At 37.0% G+C, this 17651-nt stretch overlaps 1 protein-coding gene across 1 annotated transcript; it reads right to left on the bottom strand.

The window, feature by feature from the left end:
- Positions 1-106: 106 nt before the first annotated feature.
- On the bottom strand, positions 107-17390 carry LOC306856424 (uncharacterized protein). The gene is made up of 3 exons (XM_079395709.1): positions 17227-17390; positions 6553-7010; positions 107-5399 (listed from the first exon to the last, which is right to left on the bottom strand). The coding sequence occupies exons 2-3, from the start codon at positions 6608-6610 to the stop codon at positions 3733-3735; spliced, it is 1725 nt and encodes a 574-aa protein (XP_079251835.1). The 5' UTR covers positions 6611-7010; positions 17227-17390; the 3' UTR covers positions 107-3732.
- Positions 17391-17651: the final 261 nt, after the last annotated feature.

Below are 17651 nucleotides of genomic sequence, written 5' to 3'. Positions count from 1 at the left end.
TTGCATTTTTTTCTTTTGCCCTCTGAAAGTGTTATTTTAAAGTTTTGAGACAACACATTTACAATTTTTCTTTACAAAAAGGAGTGAACATTTAATTATTTTTTTTGAGTAAGCATTTTTATTTATTTTTTTGTTCACCTTTGCTATTGTCAGTGTTGGAAATGGAGTCAGAGAACAGTTTTGGGAGAGGTAGAGGGCTTTTCATGTTTTCACCAATGCCAGCAGTGCCAGTGGGGAGAGGTAGATTATATTGTACTGCTGTCATATCCACTCCCATGTTTGATTTAGAGACTGTACAGGATGTAAACAATCGCTTAAGTACTCCACCACCTCAGTTAAGTGAAGGTGAATTGAAACAAGCAAGTTTAAAGGAAGGCAATGAGTCAATGGAATTACTAGTGGGGATGGTGGAACGGATGGGACGCTCTATTGGGGAGAGCATTGCTTCCTGTTTGGAGTCTAAAGTGTGCGGGCCTAGTAGTGTGTCTCTGTCTTAAACAGAGTTCTAAACTCCGAAATCAAAGAACCTGTTTGTTTTAGGGGTGACCGAGCTGACTCATACACAATACATGAGTGGAAAGGCATAGTGCTGTCATATTTGCGCAAGATCGGGACGCCAATTGACGAACAAGCTGATGAAGTCATGAGTAGACTTATGGGGGCGGGCACGAGAAGTTGTGAGGGTGGGCTTGCACAGTAACCCCTCCATTGATTTGTGCAAGGGCCCAAGTCCTATTTTTGATTTGCTGAAACAGCATTTCAGTGACACAGCTTATTCTAGCATGCCATTAGCTGATTTTTATGGCACACTCCCACATGCTGGTGAGGACCCCTTTGATTATTGGCTGAGGCTAAATAGAGCCATGGACATGGCCGAGGACTGTTTAAAGAGACAGAATAAGAAGACTGATGATCTGTCCCGTGAGCTCACCGTAATGTTTATCAGACATTGTCCGGAGCCTGAGCTCTCCCTTATATTCAAGTGCAGACCTGTGGAGTAATGGACAGCAGCCGATGTCCATGCACGTTTGGAAGAGTATGGTAGAGAGAAACGATGTAATTCTGTGCCTAGAGTGCCCCCAACCATCACTCTTTTAAAACAGGAAGTCTCTGTTCAGCCTTCTGAAACAAAGCTTATAACAACTGTTATACCAGAATCTGTTGTACATCAAACTCCACCTAAAGAGCCCGTTGAACCAATGGAACGAATCTTAACAATGTTGGAACGTGTATTGGAGAACAGGCAATCAAGAAATCAGGCCAGTACAGAGCGTCATCTGCCTAAGTCACAAAGAAATAGGGTACGGCCTACTCTACCATGTGAAGTGTGTGGAGATGTTGGCCACACCACCCATTTTCACTGCCGAGCAAATCATCTGTGTTTTCTTTGTCACAAAGCAGGTCATGCACGTGTAGTGTCCTAAAGCTAAAGCCTGCACTGCCAGTATGTTACCTGAGTCAGATGCTGTTCCACGTACGGGAAACGAATAGGCCTGCATGTGGAGGGGGTGAGTGTAAGGCCAAATGATAATCCCCCATCATTGTTGGATTATGATCTTGAATCAGTATATAAGAGTGTGTGTGAAGAGTATAGTTCTGAATGTACAGTTGTCTTGCAAAATATACAGAAACTTTAACGCTCGCACAATCAAGGATGAGCATCCACTTCCCCATCAAGCAGATGCTCTTGCTGCGATGGGTGAAAATACCTATTTTTCTACCATGGACCTCACATCTGGCTACTATAATGTAGAAGTTCATGAAGATGATCGGAGGTACACAGCGTTTACATCATCCTTTGGATTATATGAATATAATCGTTTAACTTGGGTGTCCAAATGTATTAATTGTCATTGTTTAGCTAACATGTAATGGGCATGTTTGTCTATGAATGTCCAGGGGATTGGCCACCCTCTTTTCACTTTAATTCCTGAGGGGAATAGTGTCTACACTGAATTGAACTGACAATTTCATGAAGTTTTGAACACTTAATGCATTTTTTTTCTTCTAATTTCTTATTATTGTATATGGTTGTGTTTATGTACCTGATGTTATATTGTGGTCAGTGGCAGTACTAGCATTTGTGTTTTGTGTGGAAGCAAGTGGAATTCAGTAGGGGGGGTGTAACACGTTAAAAAAGGTGCTTCCACTTGCTTTAATTTTTACATGTGTATGGCCCTTTAATTATAATCGACCCTCACTCTCTGTTCGTTGGCTCGCGTCATGTTGGAAACTGGTTCCGGTTAAGTCATTAATATTCGCAGTCAAGAGAGTGGTTGTGGTTGGTGAGTGCTCTAGAAAAATGTATTTATATATTTTCTACTTTCTTGTTACCAAATGATATTGTAAAGGTTAATGTGCACCCGTCATTGCAGGACGTTGTGTACGAATGCTGTGAAACTGATCACTTCATTTGAATGTGTTTTAACAGAATTAAATGATCCAACCGAGGCGTGAGATGGTGTCGGTTGTCGCAATTATTACACACAACGCAGATAGGAGCCGTTACACTGGGTTCAAAAGTATCTAAATCGGTCACTACCGAAACATTTGGTGGAGTTTCACTGCCGAAAAAGTCACGACTGAAACATGTCGTCATTGGGGGGAAATAAACTAAATATTAGTACAATAATGCTGGGGTTTTTTTGTATTTTAGTATGTTTTAGTTTGTGAGTTAACGTTGTGTAATGTGATGTGGTCGCTACCAAAGCATTTCTGTCACTATTGAAAATGTGCAGTCACTACCGGAACATGAGATATTTTGTCAAAGAATATTGAATTATCAGCTAAGATGTTATGATAGTTTCTGGTTCAATGTATATTCAAACTAATGAATCCTTAACTTGAAATCAATATGATCAACTTTTTGCCTTTTACAAAGAACAATTTGATACAAAATACAACAAATCTCATAATTGCACTTGAAATATTGTTACAAAAATGTATTGTTGTTTATTTATCTGTTGTTTTTTTTTATAAAATAGCAAAAATACATATTTACAATGTAGATGTAAACAAAATCTTAGTAGGTCAATATAACCCTTCTAATAAATTATTACTACTGTGTTTCGGTAGTGAGTGACAAATCTGGGGAGAGGACAAATATTCCAAAACTTTCTGAAAATACTATATGATAATTAACTGCACAATTACTAGAAATGTGTACCTTGGATATTATATAATATGCATATATACCATTATTATTTTTTTTTAATACTTTTTTTTCAAGACGTTTCCAACTCTGGCTTTGGAGGAATTCTGTAGAATGGCCCCTTAAATAATTTATTTTAGTCCAGACCTCCGCTGGGAAGAGAACGGACCTCCTGGAACTTTAACTGAACACCCCTGACTTGTATCATAAAGAAAGACTTTATTTGTATGGTCTTGTAATATCTGTCAGATATTTCCTTATGTGTCATGGTAGATCAGGCAGATCTCTTGTAGAATAGCATTACAGATCAACTGTTTTGTACATCGTAATGGATTAAAACCCAAGTAACAGGCTGGATGTACATTAACCTTAAAATACCATATCATAGAAGATCATATATTTTGTCTAGAGCTAAATTAGGATGATTTCAATTCATGAGGATTTTTAATGAGATTTTTTTAGCAAGCCATTAAATCACTCGAGTCTTGAATCTGACTCCAGCGATCTGACTTGTGAACATCGCTGTGTGGTTTCTCCACTGTATGGAGCTTCAGGTGACTTTTAAAAGCGAAACTATTTCCTCACTGATCACACGTGTGCAGCTTCTCTCCAGTGTGGATTCTCTCATGTCTTTTCAGATTCGATGACACACTGAATGTCTTGTTACAGTATGAACACTTGTGAGGTTTCTCTACAGTGTGGATCCTCTCATGTGTTTTCAGAGATCCTGACCAACTGAATGTCTTGTCACAGTATGAACACTTGTGAGGTTTCTCTCCAGTGTGAATCATCTGGTGCAGTTTTAAAGAGCCCGCTGTAATAAAAGTCTTCTCACACTCGAAGCACAAGTACTCTCTCACACCGGTGTGTATTTTCTGATGTAGATGTAAACGCTGCAGCAGTGAAAAACACTTTCCACATTCAGAGCAGGAATGTGGCTTCTCCTTCGTATGAACTGTCAGGTGAGTTTTCAGGTATGAAGACCAACGAAATGTTTTGCCGCACTGATCACACTTAAACGGCTTTTCTCTGGTGTGGATCCTCATGTGTCCTTTAAGGCTTGATGAGTGTGTGAAACTCTTCCCACACTGATCACATGTGAATGGCTTCTCTCCGGTGTGAATCCTCATGTGGAACTCAAGACTATGTTTGTTTATGAGACTCTTTCCACACTGATCACATGTGAATGGCTTCTCTCCGGTGTGAATCCTCATGTGACACTCAAGACTATGTTTGTATGGGAATCCCTTCCCGCACTGATCACACGTGAACGGTTTATCTCCGGTGTGAATCCTCATGTGACACTCAAGACTATGTTTGTTTATGAGACTCTTTCCACACTGATCACACTTGAATGGTTTCTCTCCAGTGTGAATCCTCATGTGACGCTCAAGACATTGTTTGTTTGTGAAACTCTTCCCGCACTGATCACACTTGAACGGTTTCTCTCCGGTGTGAATCCTCATGTGACACTCAAGACTATGTTTGTTTGTGAGACTCTTTCCACACTGATCACACGTGAACGGCTTTTCTCCGGTGTGAATCCTCATGTGACACTCAAGACTATGTTTGTATGTGAAACTCTTCCCACACTTATCACACTTGAACGGCTTCTCTCCGGTGTGAATCCTCATGTGACGTTTAAGATGTGCTGAGTGTGTGAAACTCTTCCCGCACTGATCACATGTGAACGGCTTCTCTCCGGTGTGAATCCTCATGTGACACTCAAGACGATGTTTGTTTGTGAGACTCTGTCCACACTGATCACAATTGAACGGCTTCTCTCTGGTGTGAATCCTCATGTGACACTCAAGACGATGTTTGTTTGCGAGACTCTTTCCACACTGATCACACTTGAACGGCTTCTCTCCGGTGTGAATCCTCATGTGACGTTTAAGATGTACGGATTGTGAGAAACTCTTCCCGCACTGATCACATGTGAACGGTTTCTCTCCGGTGTGAATCCTCATGTGACACTCAAGACGATGTTTGTTTGTGAGACTCTTTCCACACTGATCACACTTGAACGGCTTCTCTCCGGTGTGAACTCTCATGTGACGCTCAAGACATTGTTTGTTTGTGAGACTCTTGCCACACTGAGTGCAGGTGATTGATTGATTGGCTCTTCTTTTCTTTGAAAATTTATTTTTAGTCTTCGAGTGACTCAAGGGTTTTTCTCCAGGTTTGTCATGATGCTCCTCCTCCACTTCACTCAGTTCTTTACTCTCCTCGCTTTCTTCCATCAGCTCTGAAATGAAAAAATTATTTTAAAAATCATTAAATAAGTCTTTAAATAAACCAATCTTCAAAGAGCGAAATATGAAAGTGAGTCCTGTTGTAATAACAGAAACAAGTCAGCTGCTGTGAAACATTATATTGATTCTGTTGTGTTTTTATTAATTAATTGCATGAATGAGGTAGATTGACATTTCAGGTATTGTTTTCAAAACATTTTAGGCACAAATTAATTTTGTTGTAGTGAGTACTATCAATCATCTAATGTTAAAGTCCCACTATTATGCCATTTTTAAGGTTGCTAATATTGTTTTATGAGTCTCCTAAAACAGGTTTACATGCATCCAAGTAAAAAAACACTAGTTTTCTCAAAAACAGCTTTAATTTGACCTCCTTTCTAAAGGATTCTAAACGACTCGTGCAAAGCAGTTCAAAGAATCAGTCTCTCCTTTCCGTGAGCACTCCCTGCTGTGATTGGTCAGATGGCGCAGTCCTTTGTGATTGGTCTACTGTGTACAGTGTGAATGACAGCCATAGGCGGATATTATGCAAATGTGTTACTTCGTGACGTACAGCCGTAACAGAATAAGATTTGGATTCCTAACAGCTCGTTTAGCCGATTGAGAGTCATTTACTTTATATATCGTGCACTTTCGGCTTCACGACTTTGCAGAAAGTTTATGTTCACATACTGCTACATGACACACTGCATGAAAGGTAATGTTTGAAAAGGCATAATAGGGGCACTTTAAAGGGACCAAACAGATCTCGGCCCCATTTACTCCCATAGCAGGAAAAATAGTATGAAACAGAAATACTATGGTAGTCAATGGGGGGTGATATCTGTTTAGTTCCTGACATTCTTCCAAATATCTTCCTTTGAGTTCAGCAGAACAAAGAAATTTAAACAGGTTTGGAGCAACCTGAGGATGAGGAAATGATAACAGAATTTTCATTTCTGGAAGAACTATCCCTTTAAGATATTCCTTCAACCCTGTCAGACAGTCTGGAAAGCACATTTACTTCATACAATTAGCTGTTTATTGCTTAAAAATATAACAAAAACACAATTTCATTATTGAAATCTTTCTCTAAATGTGATGAAGTGCTTGAATCTTTCTAACATGAATGTTCTTCAGCATCATGAATGAAGAATAAAGACCAACCTGTTTGTTGTTGAGTATCTTGAGTGTGTTTGATTCTGCAGGATTCTGGATCTCTCATCTTCTCTCTGTCCTCTTTAATAAACTCAGTCTTTGATCAGATTTCAGCTCTTCCTGATGCTCTGATGCTCCTCTTCACTCCTGAACTGATGGACATCTTCCAGCATTTATTACTGAACTGCAGTGGGAGGAGCTTCACTGATGATGATTCCAGAGTGGGAGGAGCTTCACTGATGATGAGTTCCAGAGTGGGTGGGGCTTCACTGATGATGAGTTCCAGTGTGGGAGGGGCTTAACTTATGATGCGTTCCAGTGTGGGAGGAGCTTAACTGATGATGAGTTCTAGTGTGGGAGGGGCTTAACTTATGATGCGTTCCAGTGTGGGAGGGGCTTCACTGATGATGAGTTCCAGAGTGGGAGGGGCTTAACTTATGACGCGTTCCAGTATGGGAGGAGCTGATCTGCCAAAATAAAAAATATATCACTTACTGAGTTTGTTTTTATAGGGTCAAAGACCAGATGTCAAATATTAGTCTCTGCAACAAATGAAAGTGACCAAAGTGATATCTATTCACAGAAAACCCATTAAGTGCAAATGTGTGTATAATTATTCTTTAGTCATTAGTTATATTAGTTATAGTTATTCTGACCTGTTTTTGATAAAATACTGTATTTTACAGTAAAGTTTATTAATTTTATTAGGCTACTTTAACTGATTATAAACTTGTTCTTTCTGACAAATGGGTAAAAGCTAGTGTTTTGAAGGATGGTATTAAAGTATAGAGATTTAAATGGATGATTAATGAGTATTTTTGGGCTGCACTATGATCCTTAAACACAGTGTTTGAACGTCATCAAATGATTCTTCTTCTAAATATGCCTGAAAAGTTTGTTTTTATTATATAAACCCATTTGTGTAATTAAATGCACATATTTGTAAATACCTTCAGTCTGCTGACACCAATGAAATGAGCTTGAAGTGGCCATTTACAGGAGATCTGAAGACATCAGCATCATAAATGAGGTGAGAACAGAACTACTGACATGAAATAAAGAGTGTTTTCAGCAGCTGTTAATATTGATGAGCCTCAGATTCAACAACACATTCAGGATCATCAGCAGGTCATCTCACTTTATTCTGAGTGTTTGCTGTTAGAAACACATTATATGAGTCGGGATAGATGCTAAAGTGTTCTACTGAAAGATAATACTGCTATAAGTAACAAAATATGTCAGTGTATGTATGGCAGCTCAGCACTTGAGATGGATTTCCATCAATTCCCCTCTCAGATCTGAGACGTTTGTCCTCACATGCTCGCTGCTGCAAGTATACTGCACTTTCTATGTTCTGCTGTGTCTCGCATGAGCCTATATCCCTGTGCTGTGAGCACACTATCTAGTGGACTTTTGTGGATTTTACAGCTTTGAATAGCAATTTAAATTGGTGAATAGTTCCTGTATGTGAAATATTTTTCCATGTATTTAATCAATTTGGTGGTATTATCTTTTTCTTAGAGGTATATACACGTACGTGCCAAGAGCTCCTAAAAACCATGCCATTATAGTTTCCATTAAAACCAATACAATTCCCATCATAACCATTAAATCCATTACATTTTCCATTGCGTTTTGGGCAGGGTTCCATTGTTTTTTTTCAGTAGGGATGAGATAATCATGTAAAATGTTTACATAATACTAATATACTGAGGGATAAGTGCTTAATAACATCTTAAGCTGTTCAAAGATGTTGTAATATAAACAGAACTATGTATTTCACAATAACTTATTATGAAAGCTATTATATCTACATCTACAGATCAACAGTAATCAAACTTTACTTACCGGCAGTGACTCGTTAAGTGCTGTTAATATGATGGAATGACACATAATATATAATAATAAATTCAAGCAGTAGAATACAAAAGGACCAGTATGGGGAGCAGAAATGCTAAAACAGGCAGAGTCAGAACAGGCTTTCAGCACATATTCTGGCTCAAACGATCTGTTTCTAACAGCAAACACTCAGATTAAAGTGAAATGGTCTGCTGATGATCCTGAATGGCTTGTTTAATTGCTATTGATAGTCTATGGCTCGTCACTATTATCAGAGCAACTGAAAATACTCTTTATTTCATGTCAATAGATCCTGTTTTCACCTCATTCGTTATGCTGATGTCTTCAGATCAGTAAATTGCCACATTAAGCTCATTTTATTGGTGTCAACAGACTTAAGCGCGACCAACATTGGGTTAGGAACTACAATCAGAGATCTCACTTACCAAACAATAGCTTTATTATCTTTCCAATTCTAAAAAATGTACATGTAAAGTGCACCAATGCAATGACTGGCAACTTTAACCACTGACGGGATACTACGACAAAGATATTCCTTTCCTTATTCAAACTGATGTTTTAATCAATATATTGAATTTATAGAAAGGATTGCCCCTTCAGAGGTGACATCTCATTTTCAAGGGGTCCTAAAAGCACAAAAACTAAATATTACAACATAAACAAAACGTTAAAAAGGTATATTGTATTTAACATTCCTTCTATTATAATGTTTTAAGCAAATTTTGTGGAATATGTACTTTAGAGTTAATTTAATTACATTTAAGTGTGTGTCATCAATTTTAGGTAATTATGTTTTGAAATATTGATTTTTGATTTATTTATTATCTGATTTACCTTTTTGGTTAATGATGTGTTAACTTGTTGATTGTTAAAATGTACTACATATGTTGTGCATGTTCCATATGACAATTGTAGCAATAATTATGCTTTTTTTTCAGACATAAAAAAAAAAGTTTCTCATTTATAATAAAATTTCATTGTAAAGAAAGTTAGACAGACTGGGATATTAATATGTACAAATCATACAAATATCTCATTACGAAACATTTCTAGCATAAACTTACACTGCAAAGAAATTAAAGCCAATAACATTTCCATCGGTCAGGCGTGGATCAAAAGTATCTAAATCTATCACTAGCGAAACATTTGGTGGAGTTTCACTACCGACCGAAAACATGTCATCATTGGGGGGAAATAAACTGAATATTAGTACAATTATGCTGGGCTTTTTTGTATTTTAGTTGTGTTTTAGTTTGTGAGTTAACGTTGTGTAATGTGATGTGGTCGCTACCAAAGCATTTCTGTCACTATTAAAAATGTGCAGTCACTACCGGAACATGGGATATTTTGTCAAAGATAAAGTATACTGAATTATCAACTGAGATGTTATGATAGCGTCACGAATCCGGTCTGTGGCCTTCCACCCGATAGCCACCAGAGGTCACCTCTCCATCATATTGACTCTCACACCACGCAGCACACTGAACTACAATTCCCATCATCCATTGCACTGACGACATATATACAGCTGACTGCACTAATCACGCTCACACCTGAGAACTATCACACAATCTCTACTTAAACCATGGACTTCCTCTTCCTCTCTGCTGAGCATTATCCTGTGTATGCTGTTCACCCGTCTGTGTTTTGAGCTCTCATGCCATTTCTGTTCACCAGTGTTTGATCCCACCTGTGTATTGTCCTGTGTTTTCTGTTAACCTGTCTGTGTGTATGTCTAGCTCTGACGCTGATCCTGCGTTTAACACTCTCCACGTGTTAGCTGCCTCACCGAGCCATTCTGTGTTTTGTAAGTCTAAGTTTAGTTTGTTGTGTTTATAGTCTCGTTTCCTGTTTACTGCTCGTGTACCTGGATTATCTCTCTGCCTTGCCCCTTTGGACTAATTAAAAGCTTGCACATGGACAAAGTTCACCACGTTACAGATAGTTTCTGGTTCAATGTATATTCAAACTAATGAATCCTTAACTTTCAAATCAGTATGATCAACTTTTTGCCTTTTACAAAGAAAAACTGGATTCAAAATATAACTCTCATAATTGCACTGGAAATATTGTTACAAAAATGTATTGTTGTTGATGTATCTGGGTTTTTTTTTTTATAAAATAGCAAAAATACATATTTACAATGTAGATGTAAACAAAATCTTAGTAGGTCAATATAACCCTTCTAATAAATTATTACTACTGTGTTTCGGTAGTGAGTGACAAATCTGGGGAGAGGACAAATATTCCAAAACTTTCTGAAAATATGATAATTAACTGCACAATTACTAGAGATGTGTACCTTGGATATTATATAATATGCATATATATACAATTGTTTTTTTTAAAGACATTTTTTTCAAGATGTCTCCAACTCCGTAGCAAATTAGCTCAAGTGGGATGAACGTAATTTATCATAACGGGTTGTTATCAATTATATATTCATCTTCAGTAATTAACTGTAGCATTAATAGTACAATAAAATGATTTGTTCGTCCGCAGTACGGACAGTTTCAGTCGTCTATTGTCTCTAAGGAAAATGATTTATAAATCAAGACAAAAATCATTCTGAGTATTGGCTACTTGCCTTGCCTCTAATGATCGCATGATCTTGGATCCGTGGCCAATAACATTAACATCATGTTACTGCAATCTCTGGGTAGGACAGCATGAATTGGATTTTTCTTTTCAATTTTTGAAAGTTATTACTTAAATTCAGTCTCAGGACATATCTGTTAACCAAGATGGAGTGACCAGTATCATTGTTTGACCATCCATATGCTGTAATTGGACACTTTGTGCCCCTCTACTCCCCTATTTTGTTTTAAGGAGTCCTGGAACATCTATGTTTATCATCATATCAGAGGCTCTGTCTTTAAATCAGAAACTAAACTCTATATTTCAGAGTAAGTCCTCTCTACGCTAAATGCTGATGGAGAAATCATAGGGTTGGACTGGTGCCTATTAAAAGAAAGCAGTGTGTTGTTAGATGAACAGATGACAGAGAACTGCTATAAGAGCAGTGAATTATCAAGCTGCAAATGAATATGACCAATCAGTCTCTGTGGTGACCACTGTATATGCCCCACGAGGGAAGAGATGAAAGCCTCCCAAAAACTCTACTCAAGTAAAAGTACTCCAAGAAATATTTACTCAAGTAAAAGTACTTCAAGAAATATTTACTCAAGTAAAAGTACTTCAAGAAATATTTACTCAAGTAAAAGTACTCCAAGAAATATTTACTCAAGTAAAAGTACTTCAAGAAATATTTACTCAAGTAAAAGTACTTCAAGAAATATTTACTCAAGTAAAAGTACTTCAAGAAATATTTACTCAAGTAAAAGTACTCCAAGAAATATTTACTCAAGTAAAAGTACTCCAAGAAATATTTACTCAAGTAAAAGTACTTCAAGAAATATTTACTCAAGTAAAAGTACTTCAAGAAATATTTACTCAAGTATAAGTACTCCAAGAAATATTTACTCAAGTAAAAGTACTCCAAGAAATATTTACTCAAGTAAAAGTACTCCAAGAAATATTTACTCAAGTAAAAGTACTTCAAGAAATATTTACTCAAGTTTAGTAAAAGTACTCCAAGAAATATTTACTCAAGTACTTTTAGACTTTTACTTCAAGAAATATTTACTCAAGTAAAAGTACTCCAAGAAATATTTACTCAAGTAAAAGTACTTCAAGAAATATTTACTCAAGTTTAGTAAAAGTACTCCAAGAAATATTTACTCAAGTAAAAGTACTTCAAGAAATATTTACTCAAGTTTAGTAAAAGTACTCCAAGAAATATTTACTCAAGTAAAAGTACTTCAAGAAATATTTACTCAAGTTTAGTAAAAGTACTCCAAGAAATATTTACTCAAGTAAAAGTAAAGGTTTGAATAGTTACTTGAGTAAGAGTAAAAAAGTATTGAATAAAAAAACTACTCAAGCAGTTAGTTACTAGTTACTTTGGATCATATACACTACTGAATATACTCTATTTTTATTTAGATATATAGATATATATACATACATAGAGTACATATATACACACACACACACACACACTGCTGTTCAAAATACTGTTAATGTTTTTTTAATGTAATTTATTTCAATGATGCGAATCAGATTTTTTTCAGCCTGATTTATTATCGATGCTGTTGTTTTTTTAGCTTTCTATTCATCAAAGAATACTGAACAAAATGGCACAGGTTCCAAAAAATATTAAGCAGCAAAACTGTTTCCAACACTGGTAATAAATCAATATATTATAATGATTTCTGAAGGATCATATGACTCCGAAAACTGGAGTAACAGCTGATGAAAATTCTGATTTGCATCACTGAATTAAATTATATTTTAAAGTAAATTAATTATGTATTATCCTATAACCTCTGACACTGAAACCTCTGAAAACGCCTCACATGACTGCTCTGAACATAACGAAACAAATGCATATTGACGGATCTTCTGTTCTGCAAAATGTAAACAAATGTAGCCTATATTTTTGCAAGCGTAAATATTGTAAAAATATGAATATTAATTGTGTCTAGAACAGGCCGTGCGCCGCTGCGCAGAGCTAACGCGGGTTCCATGGGTGTTCATTTCATACTCTGTGACAGCTTATTTAATGTATAAATGATACATTGTATTTAATGTAAGGTACATGTACAAACTGGTAATGTCATAGTGGTATCGTGGCCTATACCTGTGGAACAGTAGACAGCACACGCGGTGTTCATCTAATAAAGATCTTCATATAGCTCTAGCAAACAAGCCTTTGCAGATGTGCTTTCACCTGACTGTAGATCCAAAGCCACGTCTTCAGCGCTCTTGATGTTCTTCAACTCTCTGTTATCTGAGTGAGAACCACCACTGTTGCCAACTCATTTTCAGAGGAAGTTGCTAAAGGCGGAACGATTTGTTGCTAAAAGACGCTGTGACGTCATTACGTAATCGCACCGTAAAACTGCATCTTTATGTAATATACAGAAAACACAATGAGTTTTCTCAAATTGGCCACCTCAGCTAAAACATTATTTAAAATTTTAATTTAGATTTGTTTGAAAAAATGATATACGTGTAGTAGGCTATTTGTAAAAGTAATACAAACACAAGACCTTTTTGATCAGATATTTTTATTTTTAAATATAACACTGATATTGAACAGTTACACTCTTTTGAACAATCACAGTTTATGTAGTCTATTTTCTTTTTAACTTGTAAAATTATCAATTAACAACAATTAAAGCACCGTATTGGTAGTTAATATGCTACCCAAATGAACAACAATTATACATGTTAATAACAAGGTATCAGTAAATGAACAATTATATCAAACAATTGTAGCTAGCATTGTAACTTGTATGTGATATGATGTGTCTGTTGCTAGGCTTCTCTTAGGATGGTGGTTCTTCTTGTCTGGTTAGCTGTCCAGTGTTTCCTCTGGCACTATTTTCATTCACAATGCAGTGTACACTGCCATTGATTCCACTAGTTCCAGAAACTGCATTCTTTGATGATTCATAGGTTAGCAAGCAAATCATCTTCATCTTCACTGTCCAGCTGCTCTGTCAATGAGCTGGTATCAGCAGAAGAGAATGGAATGGCTTTTAAACTGTATGCTGCGGTGGTGCCAGACTGTTGTAGAACGTCGTGGGGTAGTTTCTGCTGGTAACAAGTATCACCAGCCAGCTTCAGTCCATACCGCACAAGGAGTATGGAGTTATGAGTGTGCAGTGACAGTCTATTTCTAAACTTTGACTTGACCACACTCATTTGGCTGAACAGCTGTTCAACCTCTGCGTTTGAGTGTGGCAAGGAGAGGGCGGCCAGTGCAGCTTTGCACAGTTCTTCGAATGGTTTTGACCCGGAAGCATCTGTGTAGTGATTGAGACATGTTGATAGATGTAGTTAAGTCTCTTCCAGATCAAAAATTCATGAACAGCTACATTCACTGAGTTTTAACTGTGGTTGTTGTTTTAATTATTTTATCAAAAAGTTTGAAATGCGTGCTACTGCTGCTGCACCCAGGCAACAATTTTGAGGAGCGTCTCGCTGCAGCCTGCGGTGGACATCCAAGCCCGCCCACATCCAAGCGTGACGTCACAAGCCCCGCCTGTGTCCAAATACGTCACATACTTATTATTTAGAAACAGGAAAAAGCATTGACAAGAAGATAAGTCTAATTGTTTGCAAACCGCTAAAAAAAGAAGTTTGCTGTGCTGGTAAGTAAAAAAAAAAACCATTTTGTCTTTACGAAGAAACGTTAACAACTTCAATGTGCATGTGTGTAAACAACAGTTCAGCATGCTTATGTGTTTTCAACTGTACACAGGCACGCTATTACTTACATATCACTAACATATAAATATGGATGCGTGTTTGTGTGTGTGTGTGTGTGTGTGTGTTATCAAGCAAGAAAGTGAAATGATGTGGTTCCTCAACCAAGATACTGTGTCATTAAAAATATCATGTGTGTGGGGAGAGATGAATACATATGTGAGAGGGATAGAGTGTGTATATGAGTAGGTAAGAGTGTTATTTAGCTATTATGTAAAAAAAAGGGTTATTAAAAAATTGCACATTCAGTTAGTTAATTTTATGTCATAAAAAAATCAGTGCACTATATATTAGTGCACTGATTATTACAACATGTAATGAGTGTTGAGTTAACGTGCAATTTTTTATAACACTCATCTCACTGACTCACAGATATGTACTTACCACCCCACCCCACCCCACCCCACACACACACCACCCCACACCACACACACACACACACACACACACAAACACTCACTCACTCACATACATATATTTTTAATGATATACACTGATCACAGTAACTTGGTTGAGCAACCACATCATTTCACTATGAATTGCTGGATAACTCTGTTTGTGACATTATCTTTGTATTATTCTATATTAATGGAAAGATCACATAATTATTGTCGATCTTTGTTTGTCATGTTTTACAGCATTCTACTTATTTTGTTCCTAGCCTGATGCAGAGCAGTTCTGCTGGGATGAGGGGTTCCTTCTGCTGTTTCATCAGTAAAGAAAGGTCTGGAGGTATGGAGGGAGCATTTCTCTAGATATAACCCTCCTAACCTCCTAATCCACAATGTAATATATTTAAAACATAGTTTAAATAACCTTTTTTTATTTAATACTAATAATAATAATCAATAATCAGTTTTGTGTAAATTAATGGTGAATAAACTATCATTTTATCTAGTGGTTTTTAAGAGGAATACTTCATATAAAAACAGTAATAAAGACTCATTTTCTTCATGTCGTCACTTAAAATTTCTGGACACCATTAACTTGCATAGCATAGACCTACAGAGCTGAGAGATTATTCTTGAAATGTGTGTACATGTTCAACAAGAGAATAAACTCATGCATATCATGGATGGCATGGGGAGAATGTTTTAAATTGGGTTTAACCCTAATGCTCATTGTGCTTCTTGTGTACCCACCAGGTTATGTGGTATTCTCCGTGGGATTTACTCAGAAGCAATGCATGCTGGGATTGTGCAGTGTCCACTGCATGCAAGTCTATTGTGCTGAATACATGAGTCATCAGAAATAAAAGCATTTACCCACCCTGAGATTTCAGATTAATACATTGATTTGTGTAACATGTTCTGAAGAACATTAGTCTGTCATGTGTTGTAATTTGATTTAAAAAAAATATGATCCTTAAACTTTAATGTTCCTTAAAAGGCTACTGTAGAAGTAAAATGTAATAACCAGAAATATGCTTAAATTACTACAGTTAAAGGACTTAAAATGACACCATCACGAAGCATGGTAACAGGTGTAAAGACATGATTTCAATTTTGACAGTGAATGCTATTGAATACAAATAATAATGACAAAACTAAGAATAAGACATAATTTCATTGTTAACAGTGAAATTGGACAAACACAATGACAAAACTATGAATTTCAGTTTAAACTACTATGAAAATGTGTTATATTTATGTCATTCTAAACTACCATGAAATCCTGTCTACTTGCGGCATAAGCTCCTCCCACTTGCTGTTCTTGGCGTAAGCTCCTCCCACTTGCTGTTCTTGGCGTAAGCTCCTCCCACTTGCAGGTCTCCGGGCTGCAGCTATCACTACATGGCTGCTGCAGCTTCTGTGCCTGGCTATTTAGACCTTATATAGCCACGCCACTGCACTCATTGTCTTTAGTCTTGCGGTTTGTGTTTCTACAGCGATCTTAACAATTTATGAATGAATCGCTCATCTTGAGTTAAGTCTGCAGTCACTAGGCTACTGCTCTTTAGATTTGAGTCCCTTTTCAAAAGTTGCTAAAAGTAGCCAAATAAATTTTAAAAAATTGCTAAATTTGTTGCTTTTTGAAAAAAAAAGTTGCTAGGGTAGTCTGAAAAGTTGCTAAATCTAGCAACAAAATGGCTAAGTTGGCAACACTGAGAACCGCTTCAGAGACTCAGCGCGTGCGGCAGGGAACTGAACGAATCATTCAAACTGATTCGCGAACCGATTCACTGGTTTGCCAACTGGTTTGATAAAGCCTTTAAACAGAATCGACTCAAAAGAATGAATCATTCGCGAATGGGCATCGTTCATTTCCCAGAGAAAAGTAGACGGCGCGTTTGGAATAAACCGAAGCATTTTTAACTTGTATTGCATTAAGATGCAGTAACGAGAGGAGAGTCGCCCACAGTAACGAAGTAAAAGTACCGTTTTGTCTCTAAAAATATACTAGAGTAAGAGTGAAAGTACCCATTTTAAAATATACTGTAAAAGTATTAGTAACTCGAGTAAATGCACTGAAGTAAGTGTAACCCACCTGTGGATATGATCAGTGAGTTGCACATGTTTCGGCTGTTAGTGTCTCTCACTCGCTGATGAGGATCTGCTTTTGACTCGGGATGCAGTTATCTTCCTCTCATGGCAGATTTTTCACATCTGCTTTGTTTCTCAGTCTGTCCCCATATAGTCCCTCCCAGAAGTGTCGGATTCCTCTTACAGGGGTTTAGCCAATCACCCTTCTGCTTTTCCTGATCTCCACAGCCATTATGTCTCTTTCTTCATGTTGTATCGCCCATTGGCAGCTGTCCCAGAAGTCGTCTGGTTTCTTCTATAAAATGAACACTTAGAGAAGCGCATTGTAAATTTTAACCACAACTGCATATAAGCAATCTGTGCTAAGGTCAGTCGTCTTGTGCAGCTGTCCAGAATTTAAGGAATCTCAACAAGAAATAGCAGTTCTTC

Source organism: Barbus barbus (assembly GCF_936440315.1).
Source record: "Barbus barbus genome assembly, chromosome: 3".
Taxonomy (NCBI): Eukaryota; Metazoa; Chordata; class Actinopteri; order Cypriniformes; family Cyprinidae; genus Barbus; species Barbus barbus.
The sequence above is the reverse complement of the archived record's forward strand: the minus strand, read 5'-3'. Positions and strand labels throughout refer to the sequence as shown.

Coding starts and splice junctions, on each gene's coding strand:
- LOC306856424 (XM_079395709.1), bottom strand. CDS start 6,610: ATGAGAGATCCAGAATCCTGCAGAATCAAACACACTCAAGATACTCAA. Junction 5,400..6,552: donor AGATACTCAACAACAAACAG/GTTGGTCTTTAT, acceptor TTTTCATTTCAG/AGCTGATGGAAGAAAGCGAG.